Source organism: Eschrichtius robustus, chromosome X (genome assembly GCF_028021215.1).
Source record: "Eschrichtius robustus isolate mEscRob2 chromosome X, mEscRob2.pri, whole genome shotgun sequence".
NCBI lineage: Eukaryota > Metazoa > Chordata > Mammalia > Artiodactyla > Eschrichtiidae > Eschrichtius > Eschrichtius robustus.
Genome location: NC_090845.1, coordinates 17,185,467 through 17,211,770, shown reverse-complemented (window position 1 = coordinate 17,211,770; position 26,304 = coordinate 17,185,467). Strand labels below are relative to the sequence as shown.

General features: G+C 43.0%; 1 protein-coding gene across 3 annotated transcripts in view; it reads left to right on the top strand.

The window, feature by feature from the left end:
- Positions 1-26,304, top strand: part of SH3KBP1 (SH3 domain containing kinase binding protein 1) — a 336,298-nt gene that overhangs the window by 161,833 nt on the left and 148,161 nt on the right. For all 3 annotated transcript variants that reach the window (XM_068533267.1, XM_068533269.1, XM_068533268.1), the window contains 2 exons: positions 11,058-11,161; positions 23,386-23,515. In XM_068533267.1, the coding sequence (XP_068389368.1) occupies positions 11,058-11,161; positions 23,386-23,515 (234 nt within the window). The remainder of the gene's footprint in view (positions 1-11,057; positions 11,162-23,385; positions 23,516-26,304) is intronic.

Here is a 26,304-nt window from a genome sequence, read left to right as displayed (position 1 = left end):
AAGATCCAGCAGTGAGTCTAGAAGCGATCGTAATTTTGAAGTAGGGATGAGGGTAAATGATATTTCAAGGTAGCTGCAATGACCATGATGTGAATTGAAAATATCTCTCCACGTAATAGGGAATAAATAAAATCTACAGGTGCTGCTAATCCCAGTGTGGCTTGTTGTCTATATGCAGAGTGGAAAGAAAGACCAGGTTTCAGATAGAGGGTAGTGACAATAAAGATGTAATTTTCTTCCCATCTGTGTTGAGACCCCCTGATATCTATCCATAAACCTCAGTTAAGGATCTCTGCTTTTAGATACAGAAGAAGGAATTGGGATGAAAACCTCCATTTCCATCAAGAAAATTTATAAAACTTACACTTCCCCCCTCTTTATTCTGATAGGGATGAGAAAGGAAACTATATTAAAAATGAGTCAGAATTTAGCAAACATTTTGATTACCTGCAGTAAAGATCTTTCCCCTACTTCCTAAAGAGAAAGATACATGGAATTTTCTGTCATTCTCTAAATCTCCCAGGGCCATTTTTTGGTACTGATTTTGAGAACTGGGATCCTCCAGATTTGTTTATGGTGGGTATTTTCCCCTGCGAATTCTCTAGGCAAGAGAGGTGGACCCCAGATGAGGGTTTCTGGAATTTCCTAGACCTTTGTTACTGTTCTTGATATGCACGTGCACGTGAGCGCTCCCCATCACTCACTCTCCCCTCGTCTTGTTCCCTCTGCCTCCCCGCGTCACTGTAAAAGTTAGGGGTCTGATAGGTCCATTTGTCAGCAACAAAGTTTGAGAAGGCCTTTAAAAATAGAGATGTTAGAGGGAGCGTGTTGGATAGAAAGGAGAAATCTTGTTTATGCTCAACAAATCACTTATATTTAGAATTTTCCTTCAGTTTTCCCTTTGAAATTCTGTATTCTTATTTCACTTGAATGACTCTGCATGGAGCATTTAAAAGTAGATCAAACAAAACTCTATAAATAATGTTGAATTCTTTTGGGCATTTTGCCCAAATCAGCCTTGCTAAAGCAGAGGAAAGCAGTGTGCTTTATGTATCAGATTTTCTCCTCTGAACTCCAGACTCCCTCCCCCAGAGAGATGGCGGCCTGCGCTGGGGGAATCGGGCCAGGGACGCTTTGGAGAATTGTCCCCCAGTGTGGTCTGCTGTGGGTCTGGTCATTTGGATTAAGGACTGTGCTGAAAGACCAAACCAAACCCTGGGACCAGCCTAAGGAGAGGGGAAAACCAGGAGGATGTTTAGAGATGCCGCTGAGTTTGTTCTCCAGTGTGATTCCTTTATCTCACTCTATTGGGAAGGGAAGGTTGGCAAACAGAAAATTGGTTGAACTGGTATAAATAGTGAACAAGGCTGCCTTTTAGCATATTCGTTCATGTAAAGACAATTGGAAAAAAGGGCAGGAGTCAGGTGGCAGCAAGCCCTTCTGTAAAGTAGGTCTGTTCTCATCATTCTAATCTTATACATGAGAAAAACTGAGGCTGAGAGCTCAAGTGGGCTGCACGGTGCGGTCGCAGTGCTGGGGCCACTGGGTTATCTGTCTTTTCGGTGTTGTGAGGCCCAGGATTCTCTTTATGTGCCTTAATGCTATCGTTATGAACCCCGTGTCCATGAGCTGGAAAATCAGAGTTCGTGTTTCCTTTCAGGCGGCTAATTCACACCAGTTTTATGAGTCAGTTTGAGGTGGAGGCCGTTGTGGTTGGAGGAGTTCTTCATGCCCCTGGCGCCCATATTATATTATGTGGCTTCTGTGGAAATATCAGGTGACAGCGTTAACATTGAAAATATCCATGTGTAGCTCCTCTTAGCAGAAACTCAGCTTGTTAAATAGATGGCCCCTTTCTGTATTTCGCTTGCAGTAGAAACTTGATTCTTTTTTTTTTTTGGTCGTGTGTTAATTGGCTGACTTTAAGACTGCTTTCAGTGGCTTCTTTAAACAAGGCATTAGACTCTGAAGTTTCTAGGACTGAGGGAAGATCAGGGATTTGCGTCCCTCCCTCTGTTTCTAGATACCTGGCACCTGGGCTCACAGATTGATGGCGAGTGGGCATTCGTGATGAGACAGCATCCTCAGAACCATCGTGAGGCACACGTGGGTGTTGGTAAATGAGTTGCATTTGTTGAAAAGGTGTGCATGAAAGCGCTAGAGGCGTCAGAGCTGAAGGCGTGGAGAAAAACATACACTGACACTCAGAGATATTTCAAATACAGTGGGATGCAGGCGGTGCTAGAGAAAAGCAATGGTCGTTAGAGGAACCCAGAGAAGGGGCCCCAACGGCAGAGAGTGTGTGTGCCCTTCCATACCATCTTCTGTGCCTGCACAAGTGTGTTCATGCACACACACTTTCCTTCTCTCATTCATTTAATTGTATTAGGCCCTAACATATCACTTGAATGTTGAATGAATCCATCTATTCATTAATAAGCATTTGTTGCATACTCTTGATAGGTTCTGGATAATAGGGTAAATAAAAGAGTCCCTGGTGGGAGTTAAGGAGGGAGGGAGGTGGTGTGTGTGTGTGTGTGTGTGTGTGTGTGTGTGTGTGTGCGAGCGTGCATGCGTTTGCAATGTGGGGATCATATACATATTATGTGATTTGGTCTTTTAACTTAATGTACGATGGGCACCTTTTACACGGCAGTACGCATAGAGCTGCTTGCCCGGTTTAATTGGCTGCTGAGTTTCCCATGGCCTGGATAAACCATGATTAATGGAGCCATTCCTTCACAGTGGACATTCAGGATGTTTCCTGTGTGGGTCTCTGTGTGTGTATGCATTTGCTATTAGAAGAAATGCTTCCCTGAACATGCTTACACATATATCTCTTCCTACTTGAAACAAGTATTTTCTGTCTTAAAGAGGACTAAATTTAAAATCAAATATACATCATTTCTTGTTGGGATCTAGCCCTGCTCTACTGTTAAGTATAATTGACAGTGGACCATAAACTTGGAAGAAGAGAGCAGTTAGGAGTATCTCAGGCACTGTTTAGTATCACCGATGCTTCGGGCTACCGTGTTGGTGGAGAACGAGACACCTTCAGCACAGTGGCAAGACTACAGGGGCCACCATCTTCCCATCCCTGCAATAGGTCAGGGTGGCATTGGCTTTTTTTTTTTTAATTGGCGAAATGCACATAACATAAAATATACCATCTTAACCATTTTGGCATTGGCTTTTAGTGGGCACCCTGCTTAACATCAAGTTGAGGCTTTAACTCTTTTCTTCGACCCTTCTGGTCCTTCTTCAGCGCTCCTTTGGGAATTTGTGTTCACAAAATCAGGGACTCACAGACAGAATGTGGACTAGGTGCTCATTAACTCATTCATCCATCCATTTATCCAGAATGGATCACATGTCTGCTCTAATAGGCACTGAGCTAGGTACTGGGGTCAAAGACAAGTAAGAAAGGGTCATTGGCCCCCAGTGTCACCTGATGATGATACTGTGTGTCTACCTTTCCTTCCCTGCGTATCTGATTCCTCCCACCATGTTTTTCAGACTTTCTCTTTCATCGTCCTCTGTTGGGCCCTCTGCCTGCCTCTGGGCTCCCTCCCCCACGCTGTTCTGCACACCCCTTCGCATCAGGCACTTCTCCCTAGATCACTGCCCTCCTCACATCTTCCTGCCACTTCTCTGCCCAGAAACGTCCTCTGGGCAGGATCTCATAAAATTAAGCCCTCATCCTTCGCTTGGTATCCAGAGTCCCCCGGAAACACACTCCTGCTCTGTCTTCCTGGTATTATCTTGGGTTGGTGGAAGAAGAGGGCTGCAGACCACAACCTATTTTACTCATGGGCCTCGTACAAGTTATCCAGGCTTTCTGGGCCCATCCATCAAGATGGGGCCAACACCCCTAACCTCATAGTGCTGGTGTGAGGACTTGAGGGGACGCACACGACGTGCCTAGCACGGTTCTTGGCACGTAGCAGACACCTAGTCAATGTTCATTTCCTTCATCTCCAAGATTCAGTTGATTTTCCTTATGTGACTTTTGACTTCACCCACCTCCCTCCCTGTCCCCTGTGACTCAGAGGCCCTACTAAATGGTTCCCTCTTGGGTCTACATTTTCCTCCTGTGTTCTGGTGGGACTTGGGAGCAAATGAGCACTGGCATAGCTCTAACCTCTTTTCACATGAACTTTGCCTTTGAAGGAGAAGGCAAATGGATTTACTGTTTTCTTCCCTGCAGAGATGTTGATGATACACATCCCTTGGAGAATCGAGCAGGCGCATCTCCAGGGACCAAACAGTGCTGGCTAGTTAAATACTGTACATTTCCACTGCAACAGTCCAGCCACAGCCAAGAGAGGTCTGTAAGGAAAGACCCATGAGTTCCTTTTTTCCTGGCGTGCCATCAGCCTCTGAAGTGCCCTCCCCTTCGTCTGAGTTGCATTACATTGGAAACAGGGTGATGCATGGGAATTTTTCCGGGAAAGGGTATGATGCTGGGTCCACAAAGTCAGTGATTCAGCTTTCTCTTCCCTTGCACCCAGAATGTACTGGATATCCTGAGTAAAATGGGTGATTCTCCACTTTTATTTAGTTCCCTTTGTATTGTTTTTCCATCCTGAAATAGGAAACCTGGCCCCTTGCATAAATTGATGTTTCCAACTCAAAAAACAGCTTCTTCAAGAATCCGGAATGCTGCTCAGTAACTTGGGGAGTTGCTGCACCCCTGGCAGTGTTTGCTAATTAATGATAGCAGAGACTACCATCTTTTCCATCCCCCGGCCCCAGGAACACATTTCCAGAGCTAGAGACTGCTTAGTACAACTGTCCCAAAGGCCTGTGAAATAAAAATCCCAGCACAGCAACATTCACCTGGGTTATGTATTAGGATAACATGGCCAAATAAGTATGATTTTTTTTTTCCCTTTGGGGAGAAGCCGAATATAGGGCCTGTATAGCATGGTCTGGAAGAGTCCCATTTATTTTTTGACAACTGACCTGTCTAGATGTCTCTCAACCCTGGCTTTATGCTAGAATCACCTGGGGAGTTCCTAAAATTCAGATGCCCAGGCTGCACCCCAGATCGGTGACTTCAGAGAATCTAGGGGTGGGGCCCAGGCATCTGTTTTTTTTCCTTTTCACCCTAAATATTTTATTTAGAAAAATTTCAAGTGTACAGGAAAGTTGTAACAATAGTACAATGGACACCCATCTAGATTCACCCATTGTTAACATGGTGCCACATTTGCTTTCTCTCTCTCTTTCTCTCGCTGTATGTATATGTGTATACATATGTGACTGTATGTATGTGTACACACACACACACATTCCTTTTGTTTTTTCCTTAAGCAACTTGAAAGTACATTACAGATATCAAGACACTTCATCCCTAAGTACTTCAGAACAAGGACATTCTCCTATGTAACTGCAATAGAATTTTTTTTTTTTTGCAATAGAATTAACACACTCAGGAAATGTAACATTAATATAATGCTATTATCTAGTATTAGTCCATATCCAAATTCCCCCATTTCTTCCAATAATGTCCTTTATAACCTTTAAAAGAAACCCTGAATCCAGTTAAGGATTGCATTATATTTAGTTGTCAAATCTCTTTACTGTTTTAAGATCTAGAACAGTCCCCTAACCTTTAAAAAATCTTATGCGATATTGATTTTTAAAAGATTTTTTTTAAACCAGGTCAGTTCTTGTCAACTGTCCCTCATTTTGGATTTGCATTATCTGGATTTGCATGTTTCTTCACGGTCAGATTTCAGTTAAACATTTTGGGCGGGAGCGTTCTGTAGGTGATGTTAAGCCCTTCTCAGTGCATCACGTAAGGAGGCACCTGATGTTAATTTGTCCCATCATTGATGACATGAACTTTGAGGCTGTGTCTGCCAGGTTTCTCCATACTCAGGAGACCACTTCCTTTTGTAATCAATGAATAATCTGTGGGGAGATACTTTGAGACTCTCTAAATATCCTAATCCCCAACAGGATTTCACCCAGTGGTTTAGGAAACCATTGATTCTTGCCAGAAACAGTTGTTGCCATGATGGTTATAAAATGGTGATTATGTGTTTCTATCATTTCTACATGCATTAGTTGACATTCTTTTGTAAAGAAGAGCTTTCCCCTCTTGGCCCATACTTACCTATCTAATCTTATCCATTCATCTAGCTAGCTCTCAACCTAGCTACCTAGTGAATGTATCATTATGGGCTCATGAATTTTTTTTGAAATGAATAAATCCTTTAGTACATGCTGTTGTTGTCCCAGATTTGACCAGTGGAAGCCCCACCAAGCTGAGCCTTGTGTCCTTTACAAGTGACCCCTCAAGCCTTAGAGTGCTTCGTTAATATTGTCATAACCACATATTCCAGTCTCACTTTGTATTTTCTTTGCCCCAGCCCTGGAAGAAGCCATTTTTGTATGGAGACCTTGTTCCTTAGGGGCTGCTGTTAGGACGTTATGGGGAGTTTTATGAACGCTCCGCAGGTGCTTTCAGGGTGCAACCAAGATTGAGAACCACTGGTTAGTGTCCTCCAAAGGGAGACCACTTGTTCCCAACAAGGTATTTTCCTGTTCTCACGTGTAATTAGTGGCTCTGATTCGTTGTTGAGGTTTAGATTTTTGTGGGCAGTGTCACTTGCGGAGTCAGGTTTAAATGCAGGCCCGTGGCCTCAACCTCAGAGAGTGCAGTTCCGTAGGTCTGCCTTGCAGGTCAACATGCTGACCCAGGTGGACCCCAGGCCATGTCTGGAGAAAATGCCAGAAGTAACCCTGAGGATTAGGGGCTTCTTCTGATGTTCCTCTTTGCTTTTATAAATGTTTTCTCTTTTGTAAAACGACATCAGGACACTGCTGTGTTTCCTAGGCCTGTGGTGAGGCTCCATTTGATTAATTTAGTGAGTTTCTTGGAAATATCAGCCCTGGTAGTTATACTCTTGTTCTGTCAAGGAGGATGTGAGATGAAAAAAAAAAAAAAATAGACTGTATGAGTGTTGAAACTTTTCAGTTTACCCAAAGGTTTTTTTCAACCACTGCACTATTTGTTGTTATATTTTTGTGGTCATTGAATGAATTGACCTAGTAAAGTTTTCACATGTTGTAAGACCCCGGAAGGCTCTAAAATATAGATGTGTGTGCTGTTTCTGAGGCTGGGTCATGGCATCCTTTGCAGTTTCTGCTATTTCATTTTTAGAGAATGTGAGTATACGACATTTCCTCCCCATCCAACCAGCTTTATTTCATTAAAATATGGGCCCCAGTTGCCAGCAGCTGTAAGGAAACGCTCCTGATTTGTGGTTTGTCACTTCCTGGTTTCACAACTTAACCATGTCCCATGTTAGCCCAGCTACTCCCTTCTGCAGTCTCAAGACTCATAGCCGAGGATTCTTCTTAAGAACAGTCAGACAGGGGAGGCAGTCTCTGGAGTTGCATCTCCTGACTTGAAATCCCTGACCCTTCTAGCACTTTCTAGCTGTAAGACCTCTGGTAAAATACTCAGTCTCCTTGTCTGTAAAAGGGAGGGTCCAAGATCTACCCTCGAGGTTCAATGTGAGAATTAAATGCACTAATGCATATAAAGTCCTTAGTAGTCTCTGGGACACAGTAGGTGCTCAGTAAATGTTAGCTGTTACTATTTTATTAAACAAAGCTGGTCATGAATGGAAGGTGGTTACGAGATCTAATGAGGGAGTTGAGGGTGCCTGCCTTGTCACCTGTGTTTGCCTGTGTTCCTCTATATGAATGCACGTTCATGCATGTGTATTTTGTGGCCGTCATACAATATGGCAGTAAAGTAGAGAGACGTGTCAGGTATGCCTTATGAAGTCTGCCTCAGTCATACTTTTTTTGGTAAGCCATGTGCATGTGCCCATATACATTTGCTTGTATGTCCATAAAACTCGTGTCCGTTACTTCTTTCAATTATGTGTAAGGAGTTAAGTGGTCCTGCCTAAAAAACACACACAGTGGCAAAAAGAAAAAAGCCCGATGAAATGTATTAAAACTTGAGTTCGTGTGGACGGGGCTCTGGGCGTGAGGGTGGTAGCTTAAACGAAAGGATTCCGAACCACAACCTTGGGCAAGTCATGCATTTTTTTCCTCCAGTTTATACCAGCTATTGAAAGGGGATGACATTGTTGTCTACATACCTCTTCAAGGAAGGTCAAGACCAACTAGTAAACATCAGTGAAATACCAAGAAAGGAAAAAATGGCAAATGACATCCTTAAATTCCCTTAAATTTAAGATGGACAGAAGCCACTGAAATGCAGTGTCTCCTAACGTCAAATATTCCCCCCGAACTGGGTTTTACATTGGGTGGAACTGGCAAACAAGATTGAAACAGTAATTTGCAGAAGTCGAGGACTGGAAAGCAGCAGTGCAGGAGTTTGGGAGTTATCTGTAATGTGAAAGCCGTGGAGAAGCCCTAAGGCTGTGTTATGCAGTGTTGTGGGAAGCAGCTAAGTACAGATTGCAGAGAACTTGGGACGAGGTGTGAACTAAATTGGTTCATCCAGCATTGGAGTGAGAGCTCTGAACTCAGGCCAAGGACATACTGCCACTTACTAGATTGGTGACCTGGGGTAAGTCACTGAGCCCTACTTGCCTCATTTGTAAAATGTTTGCTCATTCTGGCTCTTTTCTTTTTAACTCATGTGGTTGGCAGGATAAGTTAGGGTGATGGGTATCAGGGGTGCTTTAGAAAAGATCACCAACTATCCCAGTGTCGGAGGGAATAATTGTTTCTGCTTGGGGTTGTGTCAGGTGACCTTTTCCACCGGTGACCTCTGGATACTTCCCTGTCGGGCTCACTTTTCTTGGTCTTGTATGTTGGCAGTGTGCTTTATAGGTCTTTGTGCCACCAGTTGAATAACCTTAGAGGTAGTTAAGAAATACTGACTAGCCTGGCAGAGAGAGATTAGTAAGTGTGCTGTTCTTTCTGATTCCAGACAGGGCGTTACAGAATTCTGATGGAAAGATTTGGTTCGAGAGAAATATTATTCTGTTCTAGGTCCTGACTCTGCTGGGTTAGTCTTTTCTCGAAGAATATATCGCCTCTCCTTCACCCTTTGTGTAGTGTTGGGTTAGATGCTACTTTTTACAGAGGGTTCTGTGAAGATACGAACTTACATTTAACTAAGTTTTATGACTTCAGCTCACAGTAGGTCTTTAGATGTTATTTTTAAGTCACTTTGGTCAGGACTTTGGTGACCTCTGTGGTTATGAGTGTCGAGTTTCAGACATTTGTCATGTTTACTTGGTTCGTATTCAGATTGTATCTGCAGAGTTTGTTTTGAACGTAACATGTAACAAATAAAGCTCTTAAAGATTTATACAACTTCATCTTAAGAGGTGTACATGAGGGCAGGGGAGTCACAGGGAGTAGGAGACAGGTGCCGAGATCACCTCGTCATCTAGACTTTCTTGGCTAGAATGAGAAATCTGTATCCTTTATGACAGAGGGCTTGCTTTGCCTTCCTTTGTGTTGGAAGCCAGGGAATAGCGGTGGAGTTCTTTGCCCTGGAGACCGCTCTTCCTGACTTCCCGCCTGCGAAGAGCCATCTGGGGTGAGCCCTCTGTCCCTGGGAGAGCCTTGGGCTGCCCTACTCTGCCCGCTGACGGTGCAGTTAGCGCCTGGGAACTGGCCTGAGAGCTCTGCATTTGCTCTCATCGAGACCAGCCGGCTCGTGATTTCGCACAAAGGGGTGGAGTGTATTCACGTCGTCGCCTAAGATGTGATTAGACGAGATATTGATTCTGAACTTCTGCCCTCTTCCCTCTGTTCAACTCTGTTCTTCCTTAGTGAGGTTCAGGCAGAAAAAAAATGGAACAGAGAGAACTAGGCCACTGGCTTTTGATAAATATTGATCAGTGAGCACGTCAGATGTAGCAAAGGCCTGCCCCTTTGTATGATGTCACCCTGCATGGGGGTCTCAGTGTGGCCTGTGATCACTCCTGCGGGGACTTGCTCTCTCAGGGAAAGGTTAGAAAAGGAAAAGAATCCCTGTAGGCAGTATCCAAAAATAATGTAAGCATTTCTAAATGTGTTTCCTTGAAGTCGTTGATCCCTTTGGTTTTCAAGGCCATGCGGTGGCAGGAAGGGATGAGGTGAAGTGGTCAGCCTTGAGTGACAAACTTCTGAGCAACGCTGGTCTCGGTTCCTCTCTCTTATCCACCTCTTCCCAGCTTGGGCCTCCACTGCCGTCTGTCTGTCTCTGCCCCGCCGCTCCCCGAGCCCCGTCACACACACACCACATGCGTGTTCTTTCCCCCCACAGTGCATGTCTGTGGCGTGGACAGTTGCATCTGTACTTGAACCGCTTTAAGCCAGGACCTCCCGGTTGGGCCACACTGGGTGAGTGAGATGCTGTGACCTTGAGGGTCCTTCAGTCAAGTGAAGTGTGGCCCTGGTTTTTATCTCGATGTGCCTGGGTTGGTTCTGTGTAAGCAGCCAGCGATCCTGCTAATGGATCCCCTGGGACAGAGGGAAGAGGACAAAAGTGGATTTGCTGAACCCCTGTGGGGCATTTGAAATGGTACCAAGAGGAGGCTGAAATGTAAATCAGCCTTTGCTTATCAGCCTGAGTTCCAGCATGTTAAAAGGGTGATGATTAGTAAGAAAAAGGCCAGGATACTTTATCTTTTCCTTTGCACATTTGGGAAAAATTTCCTCTGCCCTGCTAGCATTAGAAGCAGACCATTCTTTTTCCTCTGCCATATCACATCAGCTTTCATTAAAAGTCACCAGCAGCAAATACAAAGCCCTATCCACGGAAAACCGTTTAAGGCAACCCTGGGCTCCAGCGCTTCAGGGGTGGGGTTCTGCCTTCTGCACCAACGGATTGGTTTCTCATATCCATGCCTTTCTGACCCAGCAGCTTTTAAAAGACCAAGAAGCATTGCTCTGCTTTCTCCTGCCTCTCTCTCAGAGACCAGAGCTGCCATGCCTCTAGCCATGTCCCAGAGAGCATATTTGAAACAAGTCAGCTTAATTTGCCTGCATGCCTAGGATGCCTCTCTTTAAAATCTAATTTTGAGACAAGAGCTGTGTCTGAATATTTTGCTTTTCCCATGCAGGCGAGCGACGGAGGCGCCGGTGCCAGGTGGCGTTCAGCTACCTGCCCCAGAACGATGATGAGCTTGAGCTGAAAGTTGGCGACATCATAGAGGTGGTAGGAGAGGTACGTGTGCCAGGCGGGTGGGCGCGGTGGCCTCGCACGGGCTGTCAGAACCCACCCCTGGCTGGTTGGCCTTGCTGTGGGGGGCGTTAGAACTCAAGAGACCTTGGACATCGCCTGGTTCAGTCTCTTCCAGAGGAAATTCCTCCAGAGAGGCCTGCCACCCAGCAGGGAAAGAAAAAGAAGTGGCATTTATTGAAGACCTAGTATGTGACAGTAGTGACAAGGTTCTTTACGCATGGGCCCATTGACTCATTGTAACCACTTTATTTTGTAGAAAAAGAAAGAGGCTCAAGAGACCCTAGAAGAGGCAGGGCTGAGGGTTGAAGCCAGGTCCACCTGGCTAGAGACCCTTGTTCTTTCCACTGCACTACATAACCTTGTTCCTGTGTGGTCCTGGCTGCTCGGAGCCAGCCCTGCTGGTGAAGTGTCCCACCAGACACTGGCATGGGCTTCTCAGGCTCCACTCCCTCAGGCCTGGGGGATCCTGGGCTTCGAACTTAGAATCTGATCATTCGTTCTGCTTCAACATATGTATCTGTATATAGAAATACAGTTTTCCAATTGCTTTGGTTTCCTGAATACCATTCAACCTTACAGAAACCCACGATTTCCACCCCCCAAAAAAAGGAAGCCAGAAGTCACGGAGGAGGTTAAGGGTTAAGTGAACTATGACGTGGGTAGAAGTGGCAGGGCTGATGCTAGCAGCCAGATTTCTTGGCTCTCATATAAACATGAAGTGAGCATGCATCAAAGCTTTATTTAACTCACTAATGAGGGCATCTGCAAGATGGTAAGGCTGGCTCAAAGAGAATGGTGAAACAGCAAAGTATTTATAATGACTGAAAGAGAAAAAAACTTGATTAAGATTGCTAAGTTAGATGCACAACTACATAGCGTCCTGCAGGGTAGTGAAACTGTAACCTCTGAGGTTATCTTTTCTAGGGGATGAATCTCTTGCATCTCTGCTGGTCAAAGTTTATTTTCATGGTTATCTGACAAGACTCATTTGTTTTGCTTTTGGTTTTCTACCGGTTAACATCTACACTAAGAGAGTTGTAAACTATCTCATAAATAGTAAATAGTGTGTCAAGCAAAGATACCTGTCGCTAGAGAGTCAATTAATGGGGTTCCCAGTGTGATACTGGGAGGACATGCAGCAACCCCTTTTGCCTATTTCCCAGCTTTGGATAATTTGTATTAGTATGTCATTCATTCATCATTTTTTTATTCCTGGTGCCAAGCAGAGCACATAGGAGACATTTGTTGAAAGCTGAATGAGTTAAAAATGAATGCACAGCAGAGTAGAACATTTGTGCCAATGGTAGAAGGACACAGTTCTTAAGACTGACACCATGGAAGAAATTCCAGAGGAAAAAATAAACAGTTGTGACTAAAAATAAAAGAGAGTTAAAATTTTGGTATGATTTGAAGAAAGTTTAGCTAAACAAAGAGGACAACAAACGGGAAAAATTTGCAATAAATTAAGATGAAAAGTTATTATGTATGTAACATATGAAAATATTTTAGAAAGCTACTATAATAATGATAAAGTATAGATAGATCTGCTATAAACACACATCCCACAAGGGGAAATAAAAATCTTAACCATGAGAAAATGTTCTGCCCTGCTATTAATTAGTCAAATTAAGACAATAATGGGTACCTCCTTTTGAAAATCCTAAAACAGGTTTAGTGGTAAGACTTGGCAATGCTTAGAAGAACTGGTGACTTTGTATATCTTTATGATCCTTGTATGAAGCTACTTAACAAGCACATCAATAGCTCTAAAAATCTGAAGTAATACCCTTTGACTCAGTAATCTTACTCCTAGGAATTTATCCAGGGAAATGGTCAACAGAAAAAAAATATGTGAAACATGTTAATTGCAGCAATGCTTGTGATAATGAAAAGTCATCAAGAAAGGGAATAGTTGTGTGAATTAAGTTATATTATCCAGCTAGAAGATCGTGAAGCCATTACGATGGTAAACGCAGAGGCCTTTAAATCTGTATTTATTACAATACTGTGCGTTGTAATTATGTTATATTCCACTAACCTGAGAGCTTTTCAACAGTAGGGATCTGGTTTTTATCTATCTTTATATTCATAGTACCTGTAACAGTGCCTGAAACCTAACATATACTTTAATAAATGCTTACTGAATAAGTAAATGAATAAATGGAAGTATGAAAAGTTTTTTTTCAAAATAAATGAATAGATCAGCCACAGATTTGCATACAGTAGGATACAGTCGTCTAAAATCTATCTTTGTGCATGTGATCAAAGATGGAAAGGGACCCAGAATTGAAAATGGTTCTGTCATAGAAGATGATTTTTCCCTTTAATGTTGTAATAATATTTTAAGAAATACAAATTAAGGTAAGGAAAATTATTAATAAATTTCTGGGAAATATTGCCCATTCTCAACTGCCTGTTGGCTCCAGGGAAGCCGAACGAGGGTCGCTAAAGGAGAGGAATGATTGCAGGGCTGTTATTCTCCTTGTCTGGAAGAAGAGCTTCACCACCATCTACGGTCCCAGCCTCCTTTCCATCCCCGCCAGTTCTGTGCTAGGCTTCATTCTGGGCTTGCTTCAAGCAGGAAAAAGGAAAATTAACTGTGTAGCCTATGCTATTTGTGTAAAACAAAACATAAAGGTTTACCTTCTAATCCATATTTTTAAAATTATATCATCAAAAATTAATTTCCCTATTGTTGAAATTTACTTGTCATATTGCAGATCCTGGGCCATTGTCACTGTATAATATAAAATCTGTCCTTTTCTCTTATAATGGGTGTTATTTAAATGCCATTGAGTAGCTATTGTCTAATTCCACTGAAGACTAAAACCAAAATAAACAAAAATCCCAAATAAACAAAAACCCTTAAATCACAGGAGCAGGTTGAGATAAGACCATAGTAATAGCTTTACAATACTATAGAATCAATCTATTGGTCAATAAAAATATAACATATTGTATTGTATAGGTGTGTATATATATTTTTATTGATTGATTAATAGATTAATTCTACAGTATTCCAAAGCTATACACACACAAATGCCCATACTCCCTCCCACCCCAAGAGACAATTCCTAGGAAGACTTTGAATGTATGGACCGGTTTTTTAGAACAGTTGAATGAAGTAGAGAATCCTAAAAAATGATATACATATATCTTAACATGTAATCTTAGCTTAAAATATAAAAACGTATGTTCGTCTGCCATTTGTCAACACAGCCTCGTAGGGCCAGGGCATTTCCCTTAACTATGGGTTTGCTGGTTTGAGTTCTATCCTCTCTGCATCCATGATGCATCCTCTGCTATTCCCACTGGCTTCTTTAAAGTGGATTGAGGACAACATAAGTGAAACAATCAGGGTTAATAATTCTTCTAAAATTCTACACTCCCTCACCCCTAATCTCTTTTAGTTGTCTTTTTCTACACCTATTTTGGCACCGTTTTTTTTAAGCCTTCAAATTATTATCCTATTCCTTCTCACCACTAGCTTTTTCTCTTCAAACCTACATATTTTGTACTCTTTAACCAAATTGTGTGCTAGCAGGAAGAGCAGTGGACGGAAACAGGTTTGGGTGGACACGGCCGTGACCCTTGGTAGGGTGAACAGCCCTTCTGGCAGAAGTTAGCAGCTCAGCTTGGATGGGTCTCTGCAGCGTGGCTAGAGGAGAAATGGAGAGTGTGGGGCGGTCCAGGGATGAGCGGGGTGAGTGAAGTGAAGGTTGCTCAGGAAGCGCTCACCACGCTTCTGCCTCCTGGCTGGTCTGCAGGGAGAAAAAAAAAGTCACTGTGAACTTAATGGGACTGGGCTGCCGATCCAAAAGGAAAGCTAACAGGCTAAATCCCTGGTAGGCATTTTTAAGGAAATCATTGTAAATACACACTTGTGACATTGTTGTCCAGCATGGGGATGATTGATCAGTGCAGGCGAAGTTCTGATGGTAAGAACAGAGATGGCACATGGACTGGGTTACCAGGAGAAGTGGCATTTGAGGGTCGCTGAAGTTTTGAAACTGGCTTGCTGGCCTATTTTTTGGGTTTGGTTTTTGTTTTAAAGTGCTTTGAAACCTCTTTGTTTTCCTATCTATGTTATCTAGAGCCTGGGAAAGGCGCTGCATTTCCTCTTGTGCTAGATGAGCTTGGTCTCATCCAGTCTCTCCTCGTGGTGGCCCAAGGGGTGTTCAGAGATTCTGGCTGTTGTTTGTTCTTTGTGGTTAGTTTTTGAGGTATTTCCCAGTGGTCCCCAGTCAGGCTGGCTAGAGCCTGAAGGCTTCAGTTTCTGACTTAGAGCTTAACTTGGCCTTGTCGTTTGCAAAGAAAGGTCACTTGCATTTCCTAGAAACTTAGGCATCTTACTTCTTGTGCCATGGAGAGAGATTTGGTTCTCTCAGCAGGAGTTAAAGAGGCCCTTGAAATTCTTCAAAACTTTAACTCAATCAGACAACCTCTGTGGGTGTGGATGGGCAATTTGTCCTCCTTTCATTTTTGGTGTAAGAACTCTGAGTTCTCGCATGTGCAAAAGGAGGCCTTTTTGTTTTGTGCTTGCCCACGGGAAGTCACGTTCCTTTAAAAGCTGATTAATAGGTGATCAAAGCATACCTAAATTCTTACCCATTAAGGCACCCTTTGCTTTAGAAGGGTTTGTACCCCTTTTCAAAAAAAGATAACATTAATGTAAGATTTTTTAAATTGTAATTTGATAATCTAAAGAGCCCAGGCTGCTCTACAATTATTTTTCCAAATAACTTTGGGGTGTACATCTCTGATTTCCTAATGCACAGAGATGGTAGGACGTTCATATTAAGGAGGGGGAAGCCACGTTTAGAAGCAACGATGATTAGATTAGAATCATTGGCATACAAAACAGGCGACAACCACATAAAAGTAACATCTTTGCAAGTTTAAATGTATTTATAATAGATTGGCATAGCTATGGGAATTATCAAATATTTGAGTGCTTACTTGGTGAGAGAAACTGTGTTTACAGAGATCCAAAGATTTATTGAACAGAACTCTGCTTTGAAACATGCTTGGTATAGTCGGAGAGGGTAAGATATACTCAACTAAGAAGGTGACTAATAACCCGAGATACTGTTAGAGTGGCGAATAATGGTGCTGACAAATGAGAGAGGAATTTGAAAGCAAAGGTACTCAGTGAGAGGGAAGAAGATGCTTCCTAGAATAGGTGACATTTCAACTGGACATGTGGAAGGTGAGGAGTATTTGGATTCATTCAGCAAGCACAGTTGTATTGTGTAAGGCGCTGGGCTAGTCTCGAGGAAGGAGGGCAGGACGTTAGTACAGCTTTGCTCTGAGGTTGGGGATGACCTGTGAAGCTTTGGGAGCAGGTGTGTAGTACAGGAAGCAGGAGCTGGCAGATGCAATCAAATGGGGTGGAGGGAAAAATGACACTGCTGCCCACACTGAACTTTTTTTTTTTAACATCTTTATTGGAGGATAATTGCTTTGCAATGTTGTGTTAGTTTCTGCTGTATAACAAAGTGAATCAGCTATACATATACATATATCCCCATATCTCCTCCCTCTTGCGTCTCCCTCCCACCCTCCATATCCCACCCCTCTAGGTGGTCACAAAGCACCAAGCTGATCTCCCTGTGCTACGCGGCTGCTTCCCACTAGCTATCTGTTTTACATTTGGTCGTGTATATGTGTTAATGCTACTCTCTCACTTCATCCCAGTTTCCCCTTCCCCCTCCCCGTGTCCTCAGGTCCATTCTCTACATCTGCACACTGAACTTTTAAAGGAACACCCCCTTCAAAGTTTCCTTACGTGTGGCTGTTCTAAGGTGAACGCGTCCCCATAGACAATTCACTCACCTGGGAATAGTTACAGGATAAAGCTTCAGGATCTTGATTCATCAGAAAGGTTATCTTTCTGGCTTGATTTATTATTTGCTCATATTTTCAAGCTGGAATGATAGTAAGGATAGCCTAGAGTCATTTAGGAATCTGGGGACCTGTAGACTAGCCCATAGCTGTATTGAAGGACAGGACTTTCAAGCATTGCTGAAGAATGTCTGTAAGAGCCCTACCAGAAACCCTTGCCACTGTCAGGAAAATCATGGATGTTGCTCTGTCTCATTGGACAAAGTTTGCTTAAGTCTTAAATAGAAATCATTTATTTTTTTTTCTTAAGTCATTTCCCTCTGGATGACCCTACAGATTTCTCTTTTGAGGGACCCCCTCATGTGGAATAGGCTTATTCTCAAAAGAATAAGGGGAGGGGATAAAAATCAACTTCCTTTGTGTATGGGAATGTTCTGGCCCTGCCTGGAAGAGGTAATTAGACAATGAAGGACATAGGAATTGGGGGAAAATATTGGCTCACGCATTTAGAACCAAGATAACACTTGTTTATGGTTGGCATGACTAGCTTTCCATGTCCCCAGATCAACAGGGATGGTTATTTAAAGCAATAAAAATAGAAAATAGTGTAGGTATTTATGACTTCAGGAAGTGGTTCCCTCAAAAATATTTTTTCCCACTAATTCCACAAATAGAAAAGGATGTTTTCTAAAAACAATTTGTATTTTTTTCAGCAATATTCAAAAGGTAAAACTATGTCTTAACACATTTACATGAAGTTCTAAAAAAGGCAAAACCAATCATAGGTGATAGAAATCAGATTAGCGGTTGCTTGGAGGTAGATTGACTGGGGAGGAACACAAGGAAATTTTCTGGAATGATGGAAATGCTCTGTATGCTGGTAGAACTATAAGTTACACGAGTGTATGCATTTGTCAAAACTGTTCAACTTGTACCATTAAGATCTGTACCTTTAAATGAATTATATCTCAATTTTAAAAACTTTAAAAAACTATCTTGATATTTTTCTAGTTTAAAAAATTTTCCAAAATGCTTTCCCCTACCTCTCACAGGTAGGAAAAAGGACTGGTACTGAAATTCTCATTTAACTATTTCTGAATACATTTTTAAAATTGAGAGATAATTAACATGTAACATTGTATTCCTTTTAGGTGTACAACAAAATGATTTGATATATGTACACATTGCAAAATGATCAGTACAGTGGGTCTAGTTAACATCTATTACCACACATAGTTACAGTTTTTTTTCTTGTGATGAAAACGTTTAAGATCTACTCTCCTAGCAACTTTCAAATATACAGTATAGTATTGGTAATTATTTACATTACATCCTCTGGATTTATTTATCTTATAACTGGAAATTTGTTTTGACCCCCTTCTCCCATTTTGCTCACCTTCCCCACCCCTTGCTTCTGCCAACCACCAATCTGTTCTCTATATCTATGAGTCTGTGTCTTATGTGTTCGTTTTTGTTTTTGATTCCACATATAAGTGAGATCATACAGTATTTGTCTTTCTCTGTCTGACTTATTTCATTTAGCATAATGCCTTCAAGGAACTAGAAAAAGCATAAACTAAGCCCAAAGTTAGTAGAAGGAAGGAAATAACAAAGATCAGCAGAAATAAATGAAATAGAGACTAAAAAGACAATAGAAAAGATCAGTGAAACCAAGAGCTGGTTTTTTGGCAAGATAAATAAAACAGACAACTCTTTAGCTAGACTCACTCAGAAAAAAAGAGAGAGAGAACTCAAATAAATAAATCAGAAATGAAAGAGGAGAGGTTACAACTGATACCACAGAAATATAGATGATCATAAGAGACTATTATGAACAATTATATGCCAACAAATTGGCCAACCTAGAATAAATGGATACATTCCCAGAAACGTATAACCTACCAAGTATGAATAAATTTTGAGGAAAATTTTAGTAACGTTGAGGTGTGGGCCTCTCCTTAGAGCTTGATTTGTCCATTGTTCTTTTTGGAAAGAATGGTAAAACAGCTCTTGAAACAATGAAGCTGACTCCATTTGCCTGTGTGCCTCTCCCTCCCCCATGTTCCCTCCTCCCTCACACCTACCTCTTCAGTGTGCTTCTGACTGAGGTTTGGGTAACAAAGGGCAATTGGATGTAAAAAGCTATAGCAACCCTTAAATGGATTTTTCTGTCTTGCTGCTTGTACCCTGAAGTAGACTTTAGACTTGATGAATCTTGTTCCCCTTCTTGGTACAGTTAACAGGTAAAACTTCAACAGTGATAAGTAGGAACTACAGGCATATCTCAGAGATATTGCGGGTTGGGTTCTAGACCACTGAAATAAAGCAAATATTGCAATAAAGTGAGTCACACAAAGTTTTTGGTCTCCTAGTACGTATAAAAGCTATATTTACACTATCCTGTAGTCTATTAAGTGTGCAATAGCATTATGTCTAAAATAATGTACATATCTTCATTAAAAAGTACTTAATTGCTAAAAAATGCTCACCATCATCTGAGCTTTCAAGTCATTGTAGTACATCAAAGATCATTGATCACCGATCAGCGTAACAAATATAATAATAATGAAAGAGTTTGAAATATTTGAGAATTACCAAAATGTCACCCAGAAACACGAAGTGAGCAGATGCTGTTGGGGAAGTGGCGTCAATAGACTTGCTCCATGCAGGGCTGCCGCACACCTTCCATTTGTTAAAAAAAAAAAAAGCAACATCTGTGAGGCACCGTGAAGCAAAGTGCAATAAAATAGGTGTGCCTGTATTCTGGGTAGTTAGGTACCCCAGACAGCAAGGTCATCTTTGTATTCACAGACATCCTGTTCAGTGCGTTACAGATGTAGATAATGTTTGTAAGATTGGGTGGAGGTGGAGATGTTGAAATTCACCCAGCCTCTTCCCCAACTTGCAACAGGGCTAAGAACTAGAAACTACTTCCTTGGGCCCTGAACCACTTAGAGGCTGGTGATTGGGAAGACTTAAGAATTGCAGGGCACACAGACACAAACTGTTTAAGTGGTTTTACTGCATCTTTCTTCCTCAAACACTTACCATGTAAAGCTGCCCTGCTCCCAGCTCTGGGCTGAAGGTGGGGTTCTCTCCTGGAACATAGCCATGGGCTCCAGAGCTGGCTGGGTTGGTCTCCGAGGAACACAGGGGTTTGTTCTCAACCTAGAGCCAAGGCCTGCAGAAGCCTGTTGATGAGTATGTGTTGGTGGGGAGAAGGTAGGTGTCTGTCCCCTTCTAATGCTCTCCTTGGGAAAGAAATCATAAGCCCTTCGTAACATCCATAATCCTCACTTTATTACAAAGGGATGCATTTCTCTCTTTAAATATAGAAACATAAACATAAGCAACTTGATTTCTAAGCAGGTGGTGTGCAGACTCTGTATGTTCCACTCTTATTGTAGAAGCTTTTCAAGGATGGGGTCTTTATCTGTTTTGTTCACCAGTGAATCTGTCCCGAAGTCCTAGGGTAGTGCAGAATAGGTGCTCATTAAATATTGGTGGAATCGGGAGGGTCACACAGACCTGAGTGTGGTGTTACCTAATTAAGAACAGTGTGCAATATAGTCAGGGTCTCCTGGTCCCTTTTGCTCCTCACAGGAAGGAAAATTCCTTTTGTGGGGGAATCAGAGCTTCATAGGCCCCCATGGAGGATTTCCCCCAATTGATCTCCTTGCCATGCATTCATTCATCCATCCATCCATTCATGAGTGAGTGTAATCACTATGGCCTTCAGTGTCATCATCTTTATGCAGGAGGTTGAACTAGAATATCGCTGAAGAGGGATAGTGTGGGGCTGGGGATCATTTGTCTCATATCACCGGCCTGAATCTTGCAACCAGAGCAGCAGTCTTTAGGAAGAAATAGCACCGAACAGCTCTCTCTGCTACTGGGGACAGACCCCCGCCCGCTCCGTGGTGCCTGTAATGGGAAGTGTACCCCCCAGGCGATGAGCCGTGGTTTGATTGTCTGCTCCTCTGCGCGCCGTGAGGCTAATGATAGACGTCTGCCGGTTCCCTGTTGGCCATTCCTCTCAGACTGTGCTGTGACAGGGATGCGGGCATGTGGGGACGTGGCGAGGTGAACACACCCCTGTTTTCCCAGCAGGCAGCCTGCCGATCCCACACATCAGGAGCACTTCCTTCAGGGATCTCGGGCTGGAGCCACTTATTACTGGGAACAGGAGCGTTTTAGATACTGTCAAACCGAATCAAATGGAATTGGCCCAGCTGCCCTGTGCTGTCGGGGATTACGCCAGGGACTGCTCATTTGTGGTCCGTGCCCTTGGTCTTTCCCTCCTGCCTCGTGATTTCTGGGAGAAAGAAGGTCATTTTCTGGTTCCTTATTCAGGGCAAGCACAAAGGACCCCATGCTACAAATCCTGTGACTATTTATATTCAGGCTTATGGTGAATCTTCCTAACCATTCTAATCCTATAAAAAGCTCCTTGAAAGGATAATACATAACGGTTGAGTTGACATAGACACGTGGAATGATTTCAACGGAAACGTTGTGAAATGCCGTGACTTGGTATTGAATAAGGATAGTCATGCACGGGTGCCATTGTCTGGATTCTTTCCCGAAGATTCTGTGATCACACAGATATAATGGCCACTCTGTGAGTCTGTATCCCATGAGCTCCCTAAATCGTGCTCTAAAATGCCATTCTGGTTGTCTCCATTCTGAGGCTGTGTCAGCACCTCCTGAATGTCTCTCTCACACACCCTCCCCTACTTATATCTGGCATTTCTGCTCTTCAAGGCCAACCTTAACTTTGATTCCTTTTTTTCTCCAAGCCTTCCTTTAGCATCGCAGATCTCGGCGAGCTCAACTTTGTGTAACACATTTGGTTTGTGCTAAGTCATGGTGTTTTCTTTTCTATTTACCTTGCATTGCTAGGTTTTGGTCATGCCCACCCTCCACCATCTTTAAACCATGTGCCCTTTCTACCTTGGTAGATTGTCAGCTTCTTGAGGGAAAAAAAAAGGATATGTCCTGTACAGTTCTGTGTCCCTAGCCCCTAGTGTAGAATCATAATACATCTATTTCTAACACTGATCAAGTGTACTAATTATCCCACTGTACAGATAGGAAAGCCAGGGTTCAGTTAGTAGGACATTCGAAGAGTCACAAGATACGATTTGAACTGGGCTTTTGACTCTAATTTTCTTTTTGTTTTTTGTTTTAATTATTTAAGCTTTTAAATTGTGTTTATTGATTTGAAGAAGTGTAATACATGTACATGGCCAAAAAAAATTCCAAAAAGTTTCTAGGTTTCTTTCTATTATACTACACCATACTGGTAAGTAAGTGCTTCCTTGTTCTCAAAATGCCCTGTTATTTTCCTCCGAGAAGCCAGTTCGCTATGCTGACTTCTGCTGTTCTGTTAGTGGCTCCATCACAGAATTTGGGGATGACTTTTTTTGTTTACACTTCCCTCGTCTCAGCCAATTGGTTGCTGAAGACCAGCTTATCCCTCACAGATTCTCAAATCCACACCTGCCTTGTTCATTCTCACCCCTCCCCAGATCCAGCCTTCAACTCCCCCACCCAGATGACTGCAGTCTGGCTGCCCTCCCTACCTCCCTTCATCCCATATCAGTTCATCTCAGGGTAATCTAGACCCTTCAAGAAAGCTGCAGGGAGTCCTTCTACCTTCTGATTGAGTTTTTATTCCACAGATTCTTAACTGTTTTTGTTAGGCTATCAAGTTAGGTTTGGTAGTCTGGGAAAGCCACTCTCAGTTTTTAAATAATGGTTTTATATGCATAAAATAAAACACATAAGGTTACAAAAGGAACCATTTATATTAAAGTAGCTATCAAGCTATTTTAAAAGCAAATTTTGGTATACTAATCTATGTGTACTTCTTTATTATAAATAATAAATAATTCCTTATTAATACATTAAATAACAAGGTCTCCCAGCAGGTGTGATAACTACCACCACTTCAAAGTAGCAATGAGTGCAAACGATATCTTGAAATACCCACAGTATCTATGATGTGATATGAAAATACGATTTGGTTGGTGTCACGTCACAGGTCCTTCTATTACTCTGGTATGTTACGTATATTCCTAATCAAAGGAAATGCCAAATTTCAGTTGGATGTTAGTGGAAATGAAGTGTTAATTCTTTTCCACTTGCGTTTATGGTCCCTAGGTTAAACCCCCCTTCCTGAGTCTGAATCTCGAGACCCTGTGAAGTCTACATTCTCATTCCCTGTTAACCTGTAAGCTTTGGGTCCTGCAGCTCTCCCTGTGTGGGCTTTGCACTCGGCACTGTACAGATGGGAGAGAAAACTGGCAAGTACCACATCTAACCTGAACCCTGCCTCTGTTCTGTTCACATCTGTGCAGGTAGAAGAAGGATGGTGGGAAGGTGTTCTCAATGGAAAGACTGGAATGTTTCCTTCCAACTTCATCAAGGAGCTGTCGGGGGAGTCGGACGACCTCGGCATTTCCCAGGATGAGCAGCTCTCCAAGTCAAGTAAGGAAGGAAGTCCTCCCACCATGCAGGACAGGGGTGGGGGCACCCACAGGTGCCGCTCCAGCCTCCCCTCAGTTCCACTGCCTGTGCTGAGCGACTGTGACAGAAGCTCATGAATATTTTCTTGGTCATGCTGCCTTAACCCACCGTGGTTTAGTAGGTTTATCATTGTAAAGGTGTGACGCGCATACCTTTACCCCTGCGCAGGTGCACACTGTGAACATCTCTGGATAGGTGACTGTCAGCCTTCATAGTCCCCCATGGATGGCCCATGTTGCTGTGCCTCCGTATACTTCTAAAATGTCACTCACTGCAAGTTGATAATTAATTTTAAAATGAACCAAATGAGATTGTTAATATTTCTCAGCATCTCTCGAGGAACTTGGAGAAAATGGCACACACCCACACACACACCCACACACACACACACACACACACACACACACACACACCCCACACCCCACACACACAAATCATTGATGGGGAGAAGGGCAATGTTCAGGACGTGTGTGTGCCAGCTCCCTTGAAAGTCTGCCAAGCCAGCTGAGGGCCCAGCCCCACCTCGGGTGAGCATGCGTGTCCATCTGTGATGGTGAGAACGAACTCCAGGTCTTTCTCTCTCCAGGGCCTGAAGCTCTCCTCCCTCCAGCTTCTCTGCTGCCTTTTCCAGCTCACGGAACAAAAGGTCAGGACCGGGAAACTTTGTTCTCCCAGTCGCTAACCCAACTTCCTACGTGGGCGTCTGTGTATCTCTTGTGCCGTCTTGAGCCAAGGTCATGGGTGTGAATGTCGTAGAGGCTCGACTGTGTCTTAGCGGTTCGGCACTGCCTGGGGCTGCAGACTTTCCTTTCTAACAAGAAGACAGCTCAGTCCTGTCAAAATAATTCTTAAACAGCTTTCTTTTCCATTTGGAAAAATCTGACTTGAGTGGTATTTTCAAGTTAGTTGTGTCCCTTTTATTTAACCAGTAGCATGATTGGGCAAATCCCCAATTTGGAGGTAAAGCCATTTCTGGAGTCATGCTCAGGCCACCTCCTTCACTTGGTGTTTCAGTGGCACTGGCTGATTGGCTCAGTGGCTCTGGCTGATTGGCTCAGTGGCTTCCAAAGTCTGGGGCTCCCCATCCCTGAACCTCATTCCATCCTGGGGTCTATGATAGGAAAGACAGGAGGTGATTTTGGGGCAAAGGAAGCATCTTGAAGCTCCTGCTGCCTTCTCTGGTTTGGGGCAAGGAGATTCTCTGCTAACATGGGCCAACTGATGAGTATGGCCGGGAGGGCAGAAAGTGTCCTTGACCCCATGGTAGTGGGACTTCTATGGCTTCCAAATTGTACATTAGAATTCTAACTGCCATAGTGTCTCCTTTCATATACTAGAATAGTATTGTACCTGGTAATTGGATCCTATAATAAGAATACTGTATCTTAAGGATATTGTGGATTAAATGGGCTTTCTTGGAGGGAGGACCAAATCGGGTCATTATACCATTATTTCTGTGGAAGTGTGTTATGAGTTCCAATAGCAATAATGTATATAAACCACCTCACCTATAGAAGACCCTCTATTAAGTGGTCACTTTCATTGTTAATCACGATGAATTCTTGGGACATAGCCAGTTAGTAAGTTGAGGCTGCTTACACACCGATTAGTACTGTGCTCACTGAAGCATTGTCTCTGCATTTGGAAATTACTTTGGGATTCCCGTACTCATGCAGAAAAGGAGATCTGGAGAGGTATTGGACCACATCTTTGGGAGAACCTTGACCTCTTGATAATCCTGCCATGTTAGGTATGCTCTCAGAGCTGGAGCTCAGAGAAGTCATGCCTCTTGTATTTTTGGAACTGTTGAAATAAACTGTCTCCTCTTACTCCAAGTCAATAATGTGGACATTTGACCCTGCTTGACCCCTTAGCTCAAAGCACACATTGCTGGAATTCCCGGGGCAGGAGGTTAGGAGGCGGAGTGGAATGGTCTTCCCAATCACTTAGCCTTCTGTCACATGCTCTGAAGGGACTGTTTCTCTCATGGAGACTGTTGTCCCCAACGCTCATTCAATTAAAACCTGCCATTTCAGAACTAGGAGAGCCTAATAATTCCGGCAGCCATGTTTAGTTACCACAGGAACTGTCCCTTGTCAAGGGGGTTTTTGAGGTCTCTGGAGAGACATGTTCTCCTAACAAGGATGGATGCTTGTGAAATAAGTACATGGCTTTTGTAATCTTCCTGTATGTGCAATTAAGGAGAAGGGGGCCCATCTATTGATCTTTCTATCTGTCTGTCCATATCCATCCATCCTTCCTGCTTTCCTTCTTTTCTTCTATTCTTCATTCATTCAGCTTTTACTTGGCCCCTGTTGTTACTAAGATGCTGTACAAGGCACTGAAGATATACAGAGACAAATCACATAGGGTCCCTGTCTTCAGTCAGCTCGCCCTGTGGAAAGGGTGTGCACAAATCAGCGACAGTTCAGGAAAGTGCCACACGTGCTCTGCTAGCCGGGTATCTGAGGAAAAGTGGGATACACAGGCAGAGAGAGGCCGGTCTCATGGGGATGTAGGGACAGCGGTGGTCACAAAGGGCTTCATAGGAAAGCAGATGTGATTATAATGTCCCTAGGGCTTGCTAAATTGAAATAATCCTCTGAAAGAGAGAGAAATACCATCTCTCAGTGTTCTCACAGGCTGTTCAGTAGCTGTTTACACTCTGATGGTAAAATATATGTAATTAGATCAGATCACATGCAGAAATTATGTATACTGGTAGGATTTGTCTACTTGGAACCTTTGGT